Source organism: Gambusia affinis, linkage group LG01 (genome assembly GCF_019740435.1).
Source record: "Gambusia affinis linkage group LG01, SWU_Gaff_1.0, whole genome shotgun sequence".
Classification (NCBI taxonomy): domain Eukaryota; kingdom Metazoa; phylum Chordata; class Actinopteri; order Cyprinodontiformes; family Poeciliidae; genus Gambusia; species Gambusia affinis.
Window position 1 is genome coordinate 19,651,676 of NC_057868.1, and position 19,492 is coordinate 19,671,167.

Below are 19,492 nucleotides of genomic sequence, written 5' to 3' on the forward strand. Positions count from 1 at the left end.
CCCACATTTGGAGGCCTTGAGTCCTCAACGCGGCCGTTGCGGGTTTGATTTCCGGACCCGGCCAACATTTGTTGCATGTCTTCCCCCCTCTCCTTCCCCTTTTCCTGCCAGCCTACTGTCATATAAGGGACACTAGAGCCCACAAAAGACCGTCTGGAGGGGAGAGAAAAATAAAAAACAACTCAGAAATCGTCTAGAAAAAGCCACCACCATTATCACATTGTATCAATGTGGTAATTATGATACAATTACTACATTTTCTTGCAGTTGTTGGTGTATCTGCTGAGTTTGATACATCCAGACATATGTTATTTTATCTTATTATAGAAAAAGAACAGTTAATACAATTTAGTTAATACAATATTATGTATGAATGTAACGGTGCAGAAAGATTGTAGTTCAAAACATTTTCAATATACTTTAAGAAAATCTAGCAAATATGTTTTCTTTTTCCTTTTCTGTTACTTTACAGTGACAGAATTTAGATTTTTTTTATATACTTTATATTTTGTAATATTGTAAAATTTCAAACAGTGGTCTATGTAGAACTGGCTGGAGACTAGGATTGGTTTAAACTTAATTATGAGTAAGTGATTCAGGACAGTGGCTGAGGAAAAAGTCAGTGTTGTTAAAGTATTTTTTAATGAGACTCCGTCAACATTTGAGCATGAAGAAAGTTTTTAATACCCTTTGGAGTTGTTTTGATATACAGTGTAGATAAATAGTGTTTTATCTTATTGCAACCCACTGAAGTAATAATCTAAAAAAAAGATGAATTCCACAGCACTCTTAACGACTCAGCTTTTAACTATCCACAGAGAAATTTTAATCTTACTGAGTGATAGAGTGGGGTATTTGTTATTTTGAATGCTTTTTTTTTTACTGTGATGATATCAAACTCATAATAAGCTTATTTTACTCAATCCAACCACAAAGCAAAGCAATTTGCTGAGATATTAAATCACAAAGCAGAACACACAAAAACAAACAAAAAAAACTAGGATCCATTTTTGTTTTGCCTCAAACCACATCGCAATTCAAACCTCACACAGGTTTTGCACAAGTAATCAGACTTGCGCTGCTGTCACACTGGGTATAAAATGACTTTTCTTGCTTGAATTTTCTTCTAAATTATTGAAAAATAAAGCCACATAGGTTTAGTACAAAAAACAGGGTAGAAAAAAAGATTCTTAAATTAAGACAAGTTATATAAGAAACTGAACAGGAAAGCAACTTCACGTTATTAACATGAAGTCTAATTAAATACAACAGCTAGTAGCCATGAGCTAAACAGCAGATTAGCTCAGAAATGCATTACCATATATCCTTCCCTCTTTAGGCTTCTTCTGAATATGAATCGATTCAGTGCACAGCTGGAGGTCTGAAGCATCTATTTAGAAGCTGGAGATGGGGAAGAAAATATGTAAAAGTGTGAAACACAAAAATCAAGCGAGAGTGAGTGAAAGAAAGTCAGAATGAAAACGACGAAGGATAGCGGGAGACATGTCTAACAGGTAAGAAATATCAAACAGGAAAAAAAATGACAAAAGAAGACAGAAGAAGAATTAGAATGAGACGGAGCGCATGTGGGAGCAGGACCTGTTAAAGTATCTGGCAGCTAAACTAAATCTGCTCACTTGTTACCTGGAAATATTCTGGTTTTATATTAAACAAGTCAAAAACTGCAAAGAATTACAGAGATCCCACAGTGGCTGCATGAGGAACTGCTACCTTATGCAGCAAATAAACTAAAATTTATTTTTATTTTTTTAAAAACTAACCCTATCTAGTGAGCTGATAAATGATTAAAGGGTCAGTGGTATATAAAATCATACTTTTTGGAACTTTCCATGTTATAATACGTGGAGCGATGCCTTGATTCTTTTATGCATGTCTGAGAAATACTTTCATCTCCATGGCAACCATTGAGCTGCACAAAAAACCTGGGAGGACCAAGCAACACCGTCAAGGAAAAAAAGTCCTCTGACCTGCAGTTTCCAAGTTTCCACTTGACAGTGCAGTCTTCCACCATGACTCCCCCATGTAGCTCCTTCAGACTAGCCAGTAGCAATTAGCAAACACCTGGCAGAACTGCATATCTGCTGAGGTCATTATAGGAGCTATTTTATAGAGCAACATTTGTAAAAGGAGTCATGTTGTGATGACTCCCTGAAGCGGAGTTTTTAAAGAGGCAGAAGCCCAAATAGTTAGATTTCTTTTAAGTCATAGTTCATATATACACAGACACATACACTCCCCCTTTAGCAACACCATATTAAAAAAATATCGTCAAAAATTATGTCCAAATATACGAGTAAAATAATTACTATGCTTTTCCAAAGTATGTGAAATCTCGCTCAGATAGCAAGGGAATAATATTGGGGCATGTCCTTAATTAGATGAGGAAGGAGTCAGTGGGATGTGTCAGCACTGATTGGTCATTCCTTGCTCCCCCTGATTTGGCTGCAGCTGTCTAAATGTCATGCCACCAGCTGCATGGCGGCATGGCCCGAGCAACCTCTCTGAGATGTTGACATCAGTCTCCAGAGACCTCACCATGCAGTTTATTAACTGTGACATGATAAAACTGAAGGAAGATTACCTGAACAGGTTTACCTACCCATAGGATTGGAGGTAAGTTGTGTACAGCAACTGTTCTAATGATTCACACTGTGGTTTGCCCAATGACAAACAATAAAAAAGAAATATAGAAATGCAATTAATCTGTAAATACTAAAACAAATCTATTTGTTGTTTCCAACAGACAAGGTACAATATCATAATTTTCATTACAGAAAAGAAAAAACGTTGCAATGCTGTAATGCTTCCATTAAATTATACGAAGGCACTTAAGGAAGGTGTAAAGCTTGCACAAGAAACTGTCCCTAAATGCATTACCATATATCCTTGGCCGATTTCAGTGTTTTCCAAGACTTGTCATCTACTGGGGGTAGAAAAGCACAGAGAAATTAGCTGGTGACTAGCCTAGCCATTGTGTTTCTGTGCAATTCCACTTGATTCAAATCTCGCTTCACGACACAGTCTGGGCTTTCTCCCATTCAATTGGATTTCTCTGGTAGAATTTTAACCAAATTTCCTTTAAGCTTCATAGGGTCGAACCTGCACTTAACATACTTCGTGGGCAAATGTTAGGGACTAAGTGAAGTTTCTCAGTAGCGAAAGGTCCAGACCGTCTGAACAAAGCAAACAAGGAGCTGGTTCTCACCAGGCCGGCTGGTGACCTGAAATTGATGATTCTGATTTAAATAATTCCTGAATGTTGACTGTTCAGTTACAAAGCTCTCAACACTGTAAAATGTAAAAGTAAAGTGTACTCAAAAAGAAAAGTGACCTGAACTCATTCCAGCTTATTCTGTTGACTATACTAACTTAAACTTAGCAAAGACAACTTTCTACTGAGGCAAGTAATCAAACTCATCAGCAGCAAGTAACCCGAACTTGGAGTTATGAGTGAGCAAAACGCATCTGCATAACCAGCAAAAAACTCGGCATCATTCGGCAGCTCTCGTTGAACGCACATGCGCATTGGACACTGACGACGAGTGGCGTGTTTGAAAGAAGCTCAAACTGTCAACAATACGGCGGTTGCTGCAGCTAAGTTTTGTCACGGTAAGTCCCACTGTTTTTTAGCAAACTTATATTTGTTATCGCGGCGATAATTCATCCGTAAGTCCAGGTTTTGAGGTTAACTTTATGTGTAATGATTTAGCGATGCCTGGGACTAACGTTAGTCGAAAATATCATGTTTATTTAGTGGCAACAAGATGGAGCGGCAGTGCAAAAAAGCTATCCGGGGCGCAAAACAAAAAAAGGAAAAGGGATAAGGATAAAGATGTTGGCGGGTTAAAAAAGCCGCTGTACTGTTATAGAAGGCTTATGATGAGTAGACTGCCATAGGTGGGACAGCTGTAAACTGTAGGAGAAGCAGCCATGATGAAGAAGTGTAGGGTCACCAGATTTGGGTTTCTGAAAAGGAGGACACTTCTTTTTTTGTTGGCGGGGGGGTAGAATCGGCGGACACATGCGCCAACGGGGGGTGGAGATGGGGAGGCAGTGAGGGGAACATGTGTGTACATGTGCTACCGATTTCTTTGCCATACAAAGAAACCTGGAATGGAGTAGTGGAACGGAGTGGCAATGTAATCACAATGCACTGTAAGCTATGTAATGTGTTTTGAGGCAGTTGACCAAAATCCCTAACGATTTTTAAATTCCCCCCAGACATTTTTTTAGGTCTGAAAAGTAGGACATGTCCGGGAAAAAGAGGACGTCTGGTCACCCTAAAGAAGTGTTATGTTGATATGTAATTGTGGTGTTTATTGTTTTTAGGACTGCGAAGACCCAGACGTGTCTCACACCCCCATTGGGATCCTGACCATCATTCCTGAGGACAGGCAGGCCTCCACTGACTCACTGCACCTCCAGTCTTCAAGTACTGCCATCATTTTGGAAGGAAGTCTTGTCATGAATGATCTTGGGAATCTTCCACATGCCATGTGCTTGCTCTTTGGACTTATTTATTCTCTGAATTTGGAGTACCCTCAACAACTGAAGTACACCTTTGACTTCATCCAAAGGGTGCTTCTGTCACTTGGACATAAATCCCTAAAACCAAAAATACAATCACTCAAAAATCTTCTGATGCAATGAGTGAATGTGATGTGACATTATGGATCAACGTTGATACCTTTACCCTTATTGGAAAAGTGATTTTTATTTCTTGTTTGATTCTTTTTTGTTGGAGAGAGCATCATTGCACTTGCAGACTACTAAATGGTTTTATGTTAATGAGGAGAAACATTACTTCACTTCACTACTTCACTATTTACTTTATCAATGTTAGTTTCTGTTTCACACCAGTCAAGAAAGACATTTAAGCAGGGATTCTCAAAGTTTTAAAGACTGAGGGCCATTTGAAGGATTCAATATTAGATTGAAGGCTACCCTAGAAAAAAAGTCATGTCATTTTTTTCCCTAAAAAAGTCTATGGAAAACTTTGTTTCCAGGTTAGTGTGTATGTAACCACACTTGAGAACCTTGTATTTAAGGTAAACTTGTTTAATTATTAAACATTTTTTTCCATTCAAACTGTTGTCTGTTGGCTCTTCGTTCCAATAACTTAACACTTTTGGTTCATCTTACTTGAACATATCAAGGCAATCGGTTTCCTGATATTTTGCAAGTAATGTGAACTCTTAAACGTGTAAGTATAACTTATTTTTATGAGTACTGCTTAATTGACATAACTCACAATTTGAAGTAGTCATAATTGACATTTTATAGTCAACTTTACTAATGATTTTGAGTTAACGGCACTCAAGTTTACTGCCATTGCATGAGTTGTCTGAATGAATATTTTACAGTTAACCCAATTAATGATTTTGAGTTAACGGCACTCAGGTTTACTGCCTTTATCTGAGTGGTCTAAACATAGTTATTTTTAGCAATAACACCTTAAAATGAATTAGCTACTTTACTTGAAGATTTTGAGGCAATCGGTTTCCTAACTTTTTTTAAGTAAAGTGAACTTATTACTTTTTACAGTGAACTCTGATGATCTTTTCCAATTGGAAAACTCTCAATACCTAAGATCTACCAGATTTTGCTGATAACACTGTTCTGTGAGGATACGTTTACTGAGGGAAGAAGACTGAAAGTTGCCCGTTTAAAAAATTAAAGTCACTGTTAAATAATAGAACACTACATTTTCTGTGACTTGAGGAGACAACAGGAAGGATAAAAAGAGTACAGCCAAATTGCTCTGTTTTATGCCTTGGAGCTTCAAACCTCAGTCACTGAAGAACAGGGATTTAGAAATGCTGGAAGTCTTTCTGAGTTGGATAAATATCTACATTCACCGGAGATTGCAATTTTAGTGACACTCCAGATAGGGTGAAATATTAAGTCTGTAATCTCTTTGTCTTTGTTTAAAACAGCAGAAAGTCTGTTATGCAGCAACTGCTCCCTCAAAACTTGACATGGCCAAAAATATAAGCATTTCTATTAATAAATACTGAGTAACAGAATAAGACGGAGATTCATTTGGCAATTTGGTTAAGTTCTTGTGAGCTGTTTTCAGCAAGAGTTTTTGGGCTTTTACTAAACTAAAAATACAAACATAAGGAATTCAGAAAGGCAAAAGCAATCTTTTTGCACAAAGTCATATCTACAACAGGCATACTATGCAGCAGTTTTGAGATTGAGCTGTAGGGACAACAGATGGTGGATGGTTGAGTTGTTAGTCTGCGTGTCTGCCGGGTACATGCCACAGTGATATCAGCTACGGAGGGCCAAATACCAGATCCAGTCCAGAAGGAACTGATGACGAAAGCGTCAGTAAGTTAATGTTAAACTGTCCAACGGATCATCAGCACATCGCATGGCCACAGAACGCTAATGTTTTTGGCTCGCAAGTATGGCATGGGACAGACACGTATTAATATACACCAATAAATCTCTCTTCCCCTGTGGCTAGTTTGTGTGTTGTGATGCCATCTGATAGCAGCAGCAGTCTGTTCTCCCACTGCATCTTTTTGCCCCACTATCTATTTACTCGACTGCGTTTATTTAACACATAGCTCCCGGCGAGGCAGTGAATTAGCACTCAATAATAATCGAACTGATAATTACAGCCAGGCAGCTACACAGAAAACACAGTGGGATAAAATGGGCCACCGGCCTCTCCTCCTCCTCCTTCCTTCCTGCTCCTCCTCCTATTCATTCGTACGGTTCCTGTCTTTAACTGCTCTTCATCTGCAGAGACGAACCACACAATGACACAAACATGTAGACGAGTAAAAAATGCTTGCTTTCTTTATGTTCACGTACTGGAATGAAAAAAAAAACTGAACAGTAAAGAGTTATCCTTCAAAAAAAAAATTATTTTTCTGAATATGCCAATTTAAAACATAAACCAAGATCTAAATTTCCCTGCTGTCTGTCTTCCTTTTCTACTTTTTAGGCCGTCTCACCTCCCTATCAGATGTTGCAGTTGTAGAACACGAGCTTTTGTGCACACAGTCGCCCTAATGGCTTTACATGCAAACCCATGTCAGCTTCTGCAGATTACAATTACTGATACAACAGCAAGCTTATCTGCTACCTCAGCCTTCTTCACTTCCTCCTCTTCCTCCTCATCCATCCAGCCAGTCATTCACCTTCTTCACGCTATTTGCTTCAGTGCCACTGCTGCCATGTCTTCTTTCAGCCTCAACATTTCCCTTCCTTCCCCAAGTCTTATCAGGCTCCTTTTCTCCTCTTTATCACACTTGACTTTTCGTACTTATTTTTCCTCCCAATTATATGCCTGTAAGTATGTGCTATCTGTTTCAGTTCCGTCTAAGCTATCCTTAAGAAGAAAAAAAGATTAGTTGTGCAACCAAATCCTTGGCTTAAATGGACATAGCAGCAAAATCGGTCACTTGAGATCCATTCTGTGGGCTGTTCTCAGAAATGCCTGGCACAACAATCCTGAATCAGTATGTTGAAATGGGCCTGGAAAAATCGACATCGAGTAACTATTATGTAATAAAGATGTAATGATGCATCCTGTTCACTAGACGAGATATTGGGTTTTTAAGAACAAAGCAAGATGAGATTTTAGCAATATTTTGGTCAAAATCTAAGAAACCTCAAGATAGAAGATTTTTACAAATATAGGTCTCTGAGTTTTAACTAATCTATAATCAGGATGAAATACTCTACAGGAGGTCCAAATGACAAAAATAAAAAGGATGGAAGTTCTTCCTTTTTTCACCAGTATATTGGTTTCCACCACAATATTATTTTTTGGTTTTATAAATGTCCAAGTGTGTTTTCAAGAATTTTTATTCCATCTAGAATTATCTAATTATCCAGTTCAGGTTTCACCATGTAAAACGTCATTATGATTTTTAACCTAAAATGATTAAAAAGGTTCCATAAAAACTAATCATTCAAATTAGCACCAGTAAGCTGGGGCAGATGCTAACTCTTGTGTCATTAGCAGATATCAAACAGCTAGTTGATGTGTCACAATTGTCCTTTCAAATTTATTAATATCAATATTATGACACTAGTGGTGAAATTAGGCATGGGTCATTTAATGCTATCAAGGGACAACATCTTTAAATATTTCAATGGCAAAATGTCCTAACTTTTCTGTCATGCTGCGCCTACGGTATAAAATGCTTTTAAAGAGATGACAAAGAAATTACCTTAGTGACCAGTGTACAGAATAGACACACTGGGCTATTTGGACAATTTTCCTGATCACAAAAAACACAATCAGTCATAATGTGTAAATGCTACTCACTCTCTGCCAGGCAGCTGACTGAGAGCTAGATAACTGAGCAGATAGTTTGAGTAATTATGCAACTAATATTAGCCTGCTAGCAAAAAAAATATAACAACCCATGGAACAAACACTTACAGTAATACTAATAGCAATATCAGAAACATAAACATAAATTACAACTATAAAAACCAATACATTTATGGCAGCAGTAGGAATAGTGGTTGCTTTTCTGTTTTCAATAAAAGCAAATAGTTTTGTTTTGTTTTATAGATTTCTGTACAAATATCATTTTTATGATGCTTTACATCATAAAAACACAAAAATACCAAGTCATAGAACACAGTCAACAACAAAAATATTACATTTTACCATCATTACACATCAGATTACTGATTAATGTTTCATTGATTATGAAAACTCACTCTGGTTCAAGCCATTTGGTTGGATTCTAATGCCACATAGCCAAATAAAAAATAAAAATAAAACACTGCAATTTTATCTGAGATAAACGTTTTCACTCCTAAAGTTTTCCTGTTTGTAAAATGACATACTTATTAGTAGTTTCCTTTGTATTGCATGCATAACAGTTTAAAGTTCCTCTAGTGTGTTTAAATGTTCTTGACTGACATGAAAACAGAACACATGTGCTTTACACAGATCGTTTGACCTTTTTTTCACTCACCTAAACGGCATAATAGCAGCGTGTTGCCATATGTCGGACTAAATAAGCAGTCTGAGGAGTACATGATAAAACATCAAGCACACTGTAAAAAGTAATAAGTTCACTTTACTTAAAAAAAGTTAGGAAACCGATTGCCTCAAAATCTTCAAGTAAAGTAGCTAATTCATTTTAAGGTGTTATTGCTAAAAATAACTATGTTTAGACCACTCAGATAAAGGCAGTAAACCTGAGTACCGTTAACTCAAAATCATTAATTGGGTTAACTGTAAAATATTCATTCAGACAACTCATGCAATGGCAGTAAACTTGAGTGCCGTTAACTCAAAATCATTAGTAAAGTTGACTATAAAATGTCAATTATGACTACTTCAAATTGTGAGTTATGTCAATTAAGCAGTACTCATAAAAATAAGTTATGCTTACACGTTTAAGAGTTCACATTACTTGCAAAATATCAGGAAACCGATTGCCTTGATATGTTCAAGTAAGATGAACCAAAAGTGTTAAGTTATTGGAACGAAGAGCCAACAGACAACAGTTTGAATGGAAAAAAATGTTTAATAATTAAACAAGTTTACCTTAAATACAAGGTTCTCAAGTGTGGTTACATACACACTAACCTGGAAACAAAGTTTTCCATAGACTTTTTTTAGGGGGAAAAAATGACACGACTTTTTTTCTAGGGTAGCCTTCAATCTAATATTGAATCCTTCAAATGGCCCTCAGTCTTTAAAACTTTGAGAATCCCTGCTTAAATGTCTTTGTTGACTGGTGTGAAACAAAAACTCAATTCTCAATACTAGAGCCCAACATTTATCATAACATTGATAAAGTAAATAGTGAAGTAGTGAAGTGAAGTAATGTTTCTCCTCATTAACATAAAACCATTTAGTAGTCTGCAAATGCAATGATGCTCTCTCCAACAAAAAATAATCAAACAAGAAATAAAAATCACTTTTCCATTAAGGGTAAAGGTATCAACGTTGATCCATAATGTCACATCACATTCACTCATTGCATCAGAAGATTTTGAGTGATTGGGTTTTAGGGATTTATGTCCAAGTGACAGAAGCACCCTTTGGATGAAGTCAAAGGTGTACTTCAGTTGTTGAGGGTACTCCAAATTCAGAGAATAAATAAGTCCAAAGAGCAAACACATGGCATGTGGAAGATTCCCAAGATCATTCATGACAAGACTTCCTTCCAAAATGATGGCAGTACTTGAAGACTGGAGGTGCAGTGAGTCAGTGGAGGCCTGCCTGTCCTCAGGAATGATGGTCAGGATCCCAATGGGGGTGTGAGACACGTCTGGGTCTTCGCAGTCCTACCAATAGAAGCAACACCACAATTACATATCAACATAACACTTCTTTAGGGTGACCAGACGTCCTCTTTTTCCCGGACATGTCCTACTTTTCAGACCTAAAAAAATGTCCGGGGGGAATTTAAAAATCGTTAGGGATTTTGGTCAACTGCCTCAAAACACATTACATAGCTTACAGTGCATTGTGATTACATTGCCACTCCGTTCCACTACTCCATTCCAGGTTTCTTTGTATGGCAAAGAAATCGGTAGCTCATGTACACACATGTGCTACCGATTTTTGTCTACCGCTGGTTCTACCCCCCACCCCCGTTGGCGCATGTGTGTCCGCCGATTCTACCCCCCCCGCCAACAAAAAAAGAAGTGTCCTCCTTTTCAGAAACCCAAATCTGGTGACCCTACACTTCTTCATCATGGCTGCTTCTCCTACAGTTTACAGCTGTCCTACCTATGACAGTCTACTCATCATAAGCCTTCTATAACAGTACAGCGGCTTTTTTAACCCGCCAACATCTTTATCCTTATCCCTTTTCCTTTTTTTGTTTTGCGCCCCGGACAGCTTTTTTGCTCTGCCGCTCCATCTTGTTGCCACTAAATAAACATGATATTTTCGACTAACGTTAGTCCCAGGCATCGCTAAATCATTACACATAAAGTTAACCTCAAAACCTGGACTTACGGATGAATTATACGGCTGAGATAACGAATATAAGTTTGCTAAAAAACAGTGGGACTTACCGTGACAAAACTTAGCTGCAGCAACCGCCGTATTGTTGACAGTTTGGAGCTTCTTTCAAACACGTCGTCACTCGTCAGTGTCCAATGCGCATGTGCGTTCAACGAGAGCTGCCGAATGATGCCGAGTTTTTTGCTGGTTATGCAGATGCGTTTTGCTCACTCATAACTCCAAGTTCGGGTTACTTGCTGCTGATGAGTTTGATTACTTGCCTCAGTAGAAAGTTGTCTTTGCTAAGTTTAAGTTAGTATAGTCAACAGAGTAAGCTGGAATGAGTTCAGGTCACTTTTCTTTTTGAGTACACTTTACTTTTACATTTTACAGTGCAATTCACCAGCTCATATGTAATGCTATAATGAAACGTGTCCCATCTGTCTCTGTTTGTATCAATTCTGTGCATGTGTGTCTCAACGCAGCTGTTTCACAACCAGAGACTGAATGAGTTTCTCTAGAGTGTTAGGGAGACACAACAATGTCGCTCCATCAGCAGGAGGATCTTTAACTGATTATTTGATTTCAGGTAAAAACACAAGATGAAGGTTTGTCCAATCAGAGGGAACATCTGGCTCATTCCACAGAGGCTGGCTGGCAAACGGAGAGCAAGCTAACTTGAAAGAAGAATCACCACTGGAGAAACCCAATTTAACAGCAGGAACAGAGTAAAGGCCTTTGTCGAACAGAAATGTTAAATACCAGGCTGGGACAGATCAAGCAAAAGCCACAAAATGATACAGTTCAAACAATCGACCCTCGTCTATTTGCTGATCAGTATTGGCAGATATTTTTGTTGAAGGTATATAAAATATGAGAAGAAAAATGCAGCTTGGGAAGCTGCTGTAATCAATCTAAGACTGCCATGCATCTTCCTTGCTGCTGATTGGTCGTAACCCCAAGAGCAAAGGTAAGGAAGACTGTGGATGTTGGCTTCTGGTGTAGGGGCAAGATGGTTTTCATTGTGTGCATTAATGCATATAACGTTTTGTTTGGGTTTTTTTTGAACTTTTAAAACATAAATATTTGGTTAAACACTGAAGAACTAGGCGTAACATGGGTCAGAATTAAACAGGTGTGAGCATGATTCCTCTGCACATAGACAAATTTACACAAGCAGCAACAAAAAAAGAAGGCATGATAAAAAATAAAACTAAATATGAAGTAACATTGTGCATGTACAAACTAATATTACAAACTAATATTGGTACTACTAATATTAGTTTGTGCTAATATTACAAACTAATATTAACTTGCAATAGGAAGTAAAAGTACAATTTACTGTTTCTTTACAAGTCAATAAGATGATTGGACAAACAGCATCTCAAACAGTGAGAAATAGTTGCATGTGTTTAGAAGAAAGCAAGGTGGAAACCAAACACAGTTGGTTAGAAGTAAGCCATACTAGCATGCATTACACAGATAACTAGATCTAAACTTTCTGAGGCAGAAAGGTGTAATTTATAGACACTCTGTATCAATATTAAACAAACTCTCCACTGATTAAACGTAAAATAAAATATGTACTGTTTCATATCTCGTTGTTCATCTCATCTCAGCCCAAATTTAACAGCCCATGATTCTGCAGAATGTTAAGACTAATTAATAGCTGCATAGAAACTAAAACACAAAGTCTGGAAATTCAAAGGCTGAAAACCCCCTCAGTCAACTGTTGCAAATGGGCCTAATTACGTCTTGTGTAACAATACAGCAATACTCTCACAAGCCGTAAGAGCGTAGGTGAGACAAAGAATGCCAGCATCTATTTTATGTCACTGAACATTATGACACAAAGTTACATGACACTGAGTCAGTCCAAGGCCAATTACAATAGAATGAAAGCAATGGAGGCAATAAAAGGTTACTGTACAGGGTAAGGTGATGGAAAAGACATTAATACATTCCAGGAATATTTCAGGCTTTATTTTTCACCTGATAGTATAAATGATCAGAACAGAGGGAAGCTTTGGAAGGGAAGAGAGGAATACACAGAAAAGACTGAGACGTGGTTTTGCTGCCATCTGGTGTCGACTAAAGGCACTCCACAATTTTCAGCTAGAGTTAGGGTTAATAAATATGTCAATCCTACTAATCCAAAAAACCCTAAACCAGGCTTGAACTCAAACTTGAACTTGGTTTGTTAAATTCTTATTTAACCATTACATTATTATTTGAAACAGCTATAGGTTCATTAAACAACTGACAAATCCTAAATGGACTTTTTAATGAGGAGTTGCATTTCATATAATTATGCTTGACAAAACAAGTTCAAAAACATAAAAAAAGCATGGGTGACATTTTTTATTAGCTGAAGTTCCATCTGAAGAAAGGTAAAGGGCAGTTAATAAAATAGGCTTCCTAATTGTTCTGCGAGAACAGAGAGAGAAATTTACCATATGCTAATGTGACTTATAACCTTCTTTTGCTTTCAACAGGCGCCAAAAGGCCATTAACACACTGGAAAAAAAAAAGAGAAAATCCTTCTTAGTCCTTCTCTTTGGCTTGCCTCCTTTCTTCTTATTCTCTTATTCCCTGCTCTCATTCTGAAATTAATCTGCAAAAGATTTGCCATTAACAAAGAGCATTCTGGGAGCTGCGTGGTGGGAGAGGTCCTTGGCTCATGATGCAGAAAAGGACGGAGGAATGAAAGGATCAGGCGGTTCAATGCGGACGCAACAAAAGACAGGAAGAAGTGATGGAGAGAAGAAGAGAGGAAGCCAGTAAATAGCATACACCTCGCATCATTGTCTGGCTCTCTGACTTGTGACTCAGAGCAGCGCCCATCCACAAAGGGACAGGAAAAACTGAGTCACCTGTAGCTTTTTCTCTCTCCCCTCACCTCTCGTTTTTATTCAAGCACTCAAGGATAAACTCTGTTTGCTCTGCTTTTCAATTTCACAAGGAAAAAAAAAAAAAACAACTACATAGTGAAGTAACAAGGGATCTGACTCAAGGGTGAATTCAAATCTTTGCTTCTTATTCCCTTTCTTAAGTTTCTTACCCAAAAAACATTTTATTGACAGAATGTCATGTGGATAAAATAATACACCGTATTAAGATTCTGTCCATTCAACATTCAACTGAATCTAAAGAAGAACTTTAGATTCAGTTGAAAAGAAAAATTAACCCAATTTATTCACTGAAAAAAATATATAAACAAGTCAAGCAGCACTGAGGAGCTCCTGCTCTAGGTGTCACCCAGGCTTTCTCACTACAATGAATTTTCCTCATTGCTACTTCTATTCATTTAGTGAGCCTTGCATGCATGTAGCCACTAGATTAAAATAAGACTTCGAAATTATGTTCAGTTCAGTTAAAATCCTATCTTTCTGAAGGAAGTTGTAGTCACCTACTATTCTGTGGTGAAGGATTATTGAAGACTCAATGTAGTGTTTGAAATAGGTCATTTGAAATGATCATCTTTTAGATTGTTTGAAACATAAAGACTGTTACCACAGAAATATGTGATTTTTTTTTTTTTTTTGCTTTTGACCCAGCCTATGGGCAATGTCATCAAGTTACTATATAGGCTTGGTGTGGATCTGCTGCAACAGGAAGGTACATTGAATCCCCAATATTCAATAATAAATATTCTAAGCAGCACAGATGATTCAAGCTATAGTGCAGTCCCATTGACCTGATTGTAGGTTGGCAAATATTCTTATTCTGTTTGTTGCAAATGGCATCATGTTTATAGCCAACCATATGGGAATGGTGAGATATCAAAATTCAATGTGCCCACCCGGCCCATTCAGTCATAACTCAACTTCATCTTGGCAGAAGGTTTGTCAGCTACAACCTTTCACTGAACTTTTGTAAAACCTTGAACCTGCAAAAACAAAAAAAAACAAAAAAATAACATTAACTAAAAACGCATTCCTGCAAATGAAAGACAACAGCTCCCCCTACAGGTTACCCATGTGACTGTTCAAGGATGAAATCCATCACATTCACAAATAACATGTACTTTCCAACTGAATGTGGTGATGTTAGAATATCATATTAATAATAACATTTTACTTATAATGCACTTTACATGTAAATCATAAAAGGCTGCAGAATTAATATCAATGAGAGGGTTTGATGGTTGCAACAGAAAAGACAACAAGTACCTTCTGTTTCTTCAGAAGGTACTTGCAGAACAATGAAGACGAAAGAAAATAATACATTTTAACATGCTGGGTGGCAGAGGGGCAAACCACGACCCACGAATGCAGGCCTTAGTCCTCGTGACGATAGCCGCAGGTTTGATTGCCGGCCTGGTGAAATTTGCTGCATGTCTTCCCTCGCTCTCACTACCCTCTTTCCTGTCGAACTACTTTCAAATAAAGGCCACTACAGCCAACAAAACCTTTAAAAAAGTATAAAAAAGGTTCAAACTCAGCCTGACTGGAAAGAGGGGATCTGTGTCAAACATTCAAATTCTTTTATCTTCTGAGTAAGGATTTATTCTAAGACAGATTTCACTAAAGGAAAGATTTCTCAGGAGGATGGGCTTTAGGTACAGTGATTAGATTGAGAAGGTGTGTCCAACCAAGAGAGACATTGTGAGCTTGACGTGGGTGTGTGTGTGTGTTTATGTACCAATTCTTTGGCCTTCTCTGCTTCCTTTCGTGCTTGTTGTCGTTCTCGGCTCATGGTTTTAACCAGCTCCTCTCTCGCTGCCTCCCTCTCTCTTTCCGCCATCTTGGCCAGCTCATCCTTCAGAATCATCTGCTGACGCTCATACCTAAAACAAATTACAACATCAATCAGAAATTACTACAGAAAAGGCTCCATTTTCTTTCGACCTGACAAGTGTTTAATCCTGACAATCCTTATTGTTACACTCAAATGGTTGAGATGTCTCCGCAAGTCAAATATTCACAGGATAAGATTATATAACTCCTTATTATTGTTCCATTGGCAGATTATTTTATTTGTAGTAGGAGAAAAATCGTCTTGTCATACGTTATTGACTGCAGACTAAATAGAAGACATCATTATCTCTTCTAGGCAACTAATAAGTGAGGGTAGCTACAATACATAAAGCTAAATGTGATCATCAATGCTGCGTTTGTGTACTAGGAATAAATGGGTTTTGGATTTGAACGTCTTACCCACCTTCTCTGTTCATCTTTAGTGAATGTCTTCCCGGTCTTGCTGCTGGGCGGGGCCCTGTGAGGGGGGCTCTGCTGGGCCTGAGAGGCTGAGCTGGCACTGCGAGAGGCACCTGGTCACAAAGCCAAACATTTTATATGACAAACGGTGACAATTCAGCATTGCAGTACTTTCTCTGGTGTGCCTTAAGCTCCAAAGACTGAATTCTACATGTTGAAGAGCATAATTCATATTCATAATTCATATTATAAATAGGACGGGCTTTTTTGGAGTTTCAGATTTTTTTTTTTGGTCCACGAGTCGTTTTGACTTGACAATTTTGGCCTGAATGACAAAGGTTTGGACTCCACTGCTGTCAGAAGATGTAAACAACTTGAAACTGAGGCAGAGATTCACCTTCCAGCAGGAATGAAACTTTAAATGTACTGAATGACATGCAAAAGAATGGCTTATAATGAATTCTCTCCAGTAGAGGTGCACCAATAAATCTGACTGACTAACCTGTCTAAAAGGTGACAACTGAACACACATGGTTAATAAGAGTCACTCCACTGCTGCCAACTTAGTGATTTAGTCACTGTATTTAGCACCTTCTCAGACAAGAAAAAAGAAAGAGAACAGAAATGATTCCTCCTATAAACAGTGCAATGCATGAAGGACCAAAGCAGGCGACAGCATGGGGTCAAAAACTGTTTGAATTCAATTTAAAAATGTAAAAATATTTAAAAATTCACAGCAAATATCATTACATGGTACTTTCAAAACAATGTGGTCTAAATTGTGTTTGAATCAATCCAGATGTTTCACCTGATCATAAAATGCTAATTGCTAAAAAAGAAAAAAAAAAAACATTGATCTGAGGAAGCCAGCAAATTGCACTTTGTAGCAATCCCTCCTCCTTACCAAACGTGTGTGTGTGTGTGTGTGTGTGTGTGTGCGTGTGTGCGTGTGTGTGTGTGTGTGTGTGTTTTCAGGAGTTCGTTACTGACACACTCTGCTTCTTCATGCTATAATTAGAAATGACTGGAGCACTCTGAAGTTTTTCCATTTTAGTCCAACATCAACAAGAGAGTAAAGTTCAGATATGATCTTTAGCTAACGACAAGTTAAAGTCAAACTTTTACCTTTTTCTTTCTGAGGACTTGTGGCTGAAGATGAGGATTCTGGAGGAATGTTAGCCACTCCTCTCATCCTCTGGAGAACATCCTCTGACAGCTGCCAGGGGGAAAGAGGAGACATTTTGCAGCTGCATATGGAGCATACAAACTGACAGTCTACCAACAACTTCATATCTTAATGAACAGACATTGAGAATATAATATGGAACAATAATACACAATATTTGGTGCAGATTTATTCAAGAGCAATAGGTCAGAACAACTTAAATCTGAAAATATGGGACCAGGACCCACTAATACAGCCATTTGGGTGTTTATATGGGAAACGACTAAACATAGCTACACAATAAAACCACAGAAGGCAGGACCATTCACTGGCACGCTCTATGACTCATTAAATCTGAATGTGCAGTCAGAGTTGGCAAACACAGTTATCACTTTGACTTTTAGCTCTTGACAGACATTTTTGAGCAATTTAAGAAAAGCTAACTCCTGAAAAAGTTAGAATCTTTTAATTCTAGTGCGTAGTGAGTCTAAATTCTGAAATAAGTCTTAAAAGGAATCATCAAATATTAATGCAGCAATTGCTGTGATCCCACGAATGCACGAAAACAATCCCAAAGAGAAAACTCAGTCTGGACAAAAACAGCACGGACAAACTCTGGTCGCAGATGCTTGCGAGTTCACAAATTGGGTGGAAGATATTGGGGAACAAGAGGAGAATAAGGTTACATTTGTTGTCAAAGTGTAGTGAGTGTAGATTTTTTTTAAGTAGTTACATTAAAAAAGGTATTTGCATAAATATGACTGGAACACGTGAAATATTGAGTCTCATTTGCTAAGTCAAAAGAAATGTTAGCTAGCTAAATTTAAAATATGAATATGGACATATAATGCAACAAAAAGGATAAATGGCACATTTTACATTGTCCAAACGTCTTGCCATAATGTACCACAAAAATATCCCGTCCTTTCTTACGTCTGGTTAATAAGTAAAATTCCGTGACGCAAACTCGCCCTCGAATGCACCACTGCTATGCTTTAAGCTTTTCACCAAACTCCATTCAAAAACTAATCATTTTAAGCCCTCAAAAGAAATACAAAACAGGCTGTGATGACATTTACTTCTTTGATGAATTCATTACAAAGCAACAATGCAGCACGCAAGTTCATCTACAATAGTGGCCGTACTTTTACGTTCAATTCGCATCATAATTGGTAAATATATTACAACGCTCAAAATAATAAGGTGTCATAAGAAAGTAAAGCATATTAGTCTAGATAGAAAGTTTTTAACCCGATGTTATCTAAATACTTTACATATTTCCACATTGAATTGGGTATCGGCTACGTTAATTAGTTTGCGAATAATTACATTTAACTGCTACGGCCCTCTTATATCCAAAGAAGTCTGGCGAAAAGGAAAAGTGACCCTCCAGGGCTCGTGAATCAACATGCTCCACTGCCTCCGCAGTTACTCCATCCTCCTGCACAGGTGGTACACCTGACGTTCCCCACAGTCTGAGGGTTTGTTGTGTATGTGCTGTGGAGCAACAAGCTTCCAGCTGGCCAGCATTAAACTATCGTCAGCATGACTTATCGGACGCTAGCTAAATTAGCATTACCTTTATCCCGCGGAGAATCCTGACTCTGTCTTCATCATCCACGCCGAAGGATACTTTCCTGGTCGTACTTTCCCCCGAGCCCATACCTCCTGCTTTCCCCTTTTATCTTACTTATTAGCTGCTAGCTGAATATTGGTGCTATCATGAAACAATGTTTATGTCCTGCCCAATGACAGAATGTGTGACAGATGGGAGCACGGGTTGCCAGTTTTCTGTATTTTATCCTCCGTTTTCTGTGGCGTTTCAAACCTGGAGGATGGATTCCCACAAATGAATCAACCCAAAGAAGCGACTAACTGGGCATACGTGTCTTTTTCAAGCTGCCGACTGATAAAATTAATTAAGTAAAATTAATGTTTGATATTTACGGGATTATATCTAAAACTGGCAACCCCACTGGCAGTTCATTCATACAAAGCCTGCACATGGCCATGAGCGGCCAAACGTGGTACGAGGTCCTGATAGTGAAGCTCATTCGGGGGCCCAGTTCCAGCTAAGCTAATCAAAACTATAGAACATTTGATTTGTTTGATGACCTAATGGTTTTTAAATTTCATTTTTAAATTCATTTTTTTAAGTCAAAAACTTTAACTTTTAACTTTTACTGGGGTGTATCAGTC

The 19,492-nt window shown here is 38.0% G+C and overlaps 1 protein-coding gene across 4 annotated transcripts in view; it reads right to left on the reverse strand.

The window, feature by feature from the left end:
• The window catches only part of LOC122827330 (MICOS complex subunit mic25a-like), an 80,489-nt gene extending 61,361 nt beyond the window's left edge, over positions 1–19,128 (reverse strand). Inside the window, exons 1-4 of one of the 4 annotated variants that reach the window (XM_044110349.1) lie at positions 18,873–19,115; positions 17,254–17,344; positions 16,133–16,241; positions 15,614–15,758 (exon numbers count right to left, since the gene is read on the reverse strand). In XM_044110349.1, the coding sequence (XP_043966284.1) occupies positions 15,614–15,758; positions 16,133–16,241; positions 17,254–17,344; positions 18,873–18,956 (429 nt within the window). In that variant the 5' untranslated portion in view covers positions 18,957–19,115. Of the gene's footprint in view, positions 1–15,613; positions 15,759–16,132; positions 16,242–17,253; positions 17,345–18,872 lie in introns of all 4 variants that reach the window. The other 3 variants (XM_044110438.1, XM_044110170.1, XM_044110256.1) reach the window with 3 other exon arrangements.
• Positions 19,129–19,492: the final 364 nt, after the last annotated feature.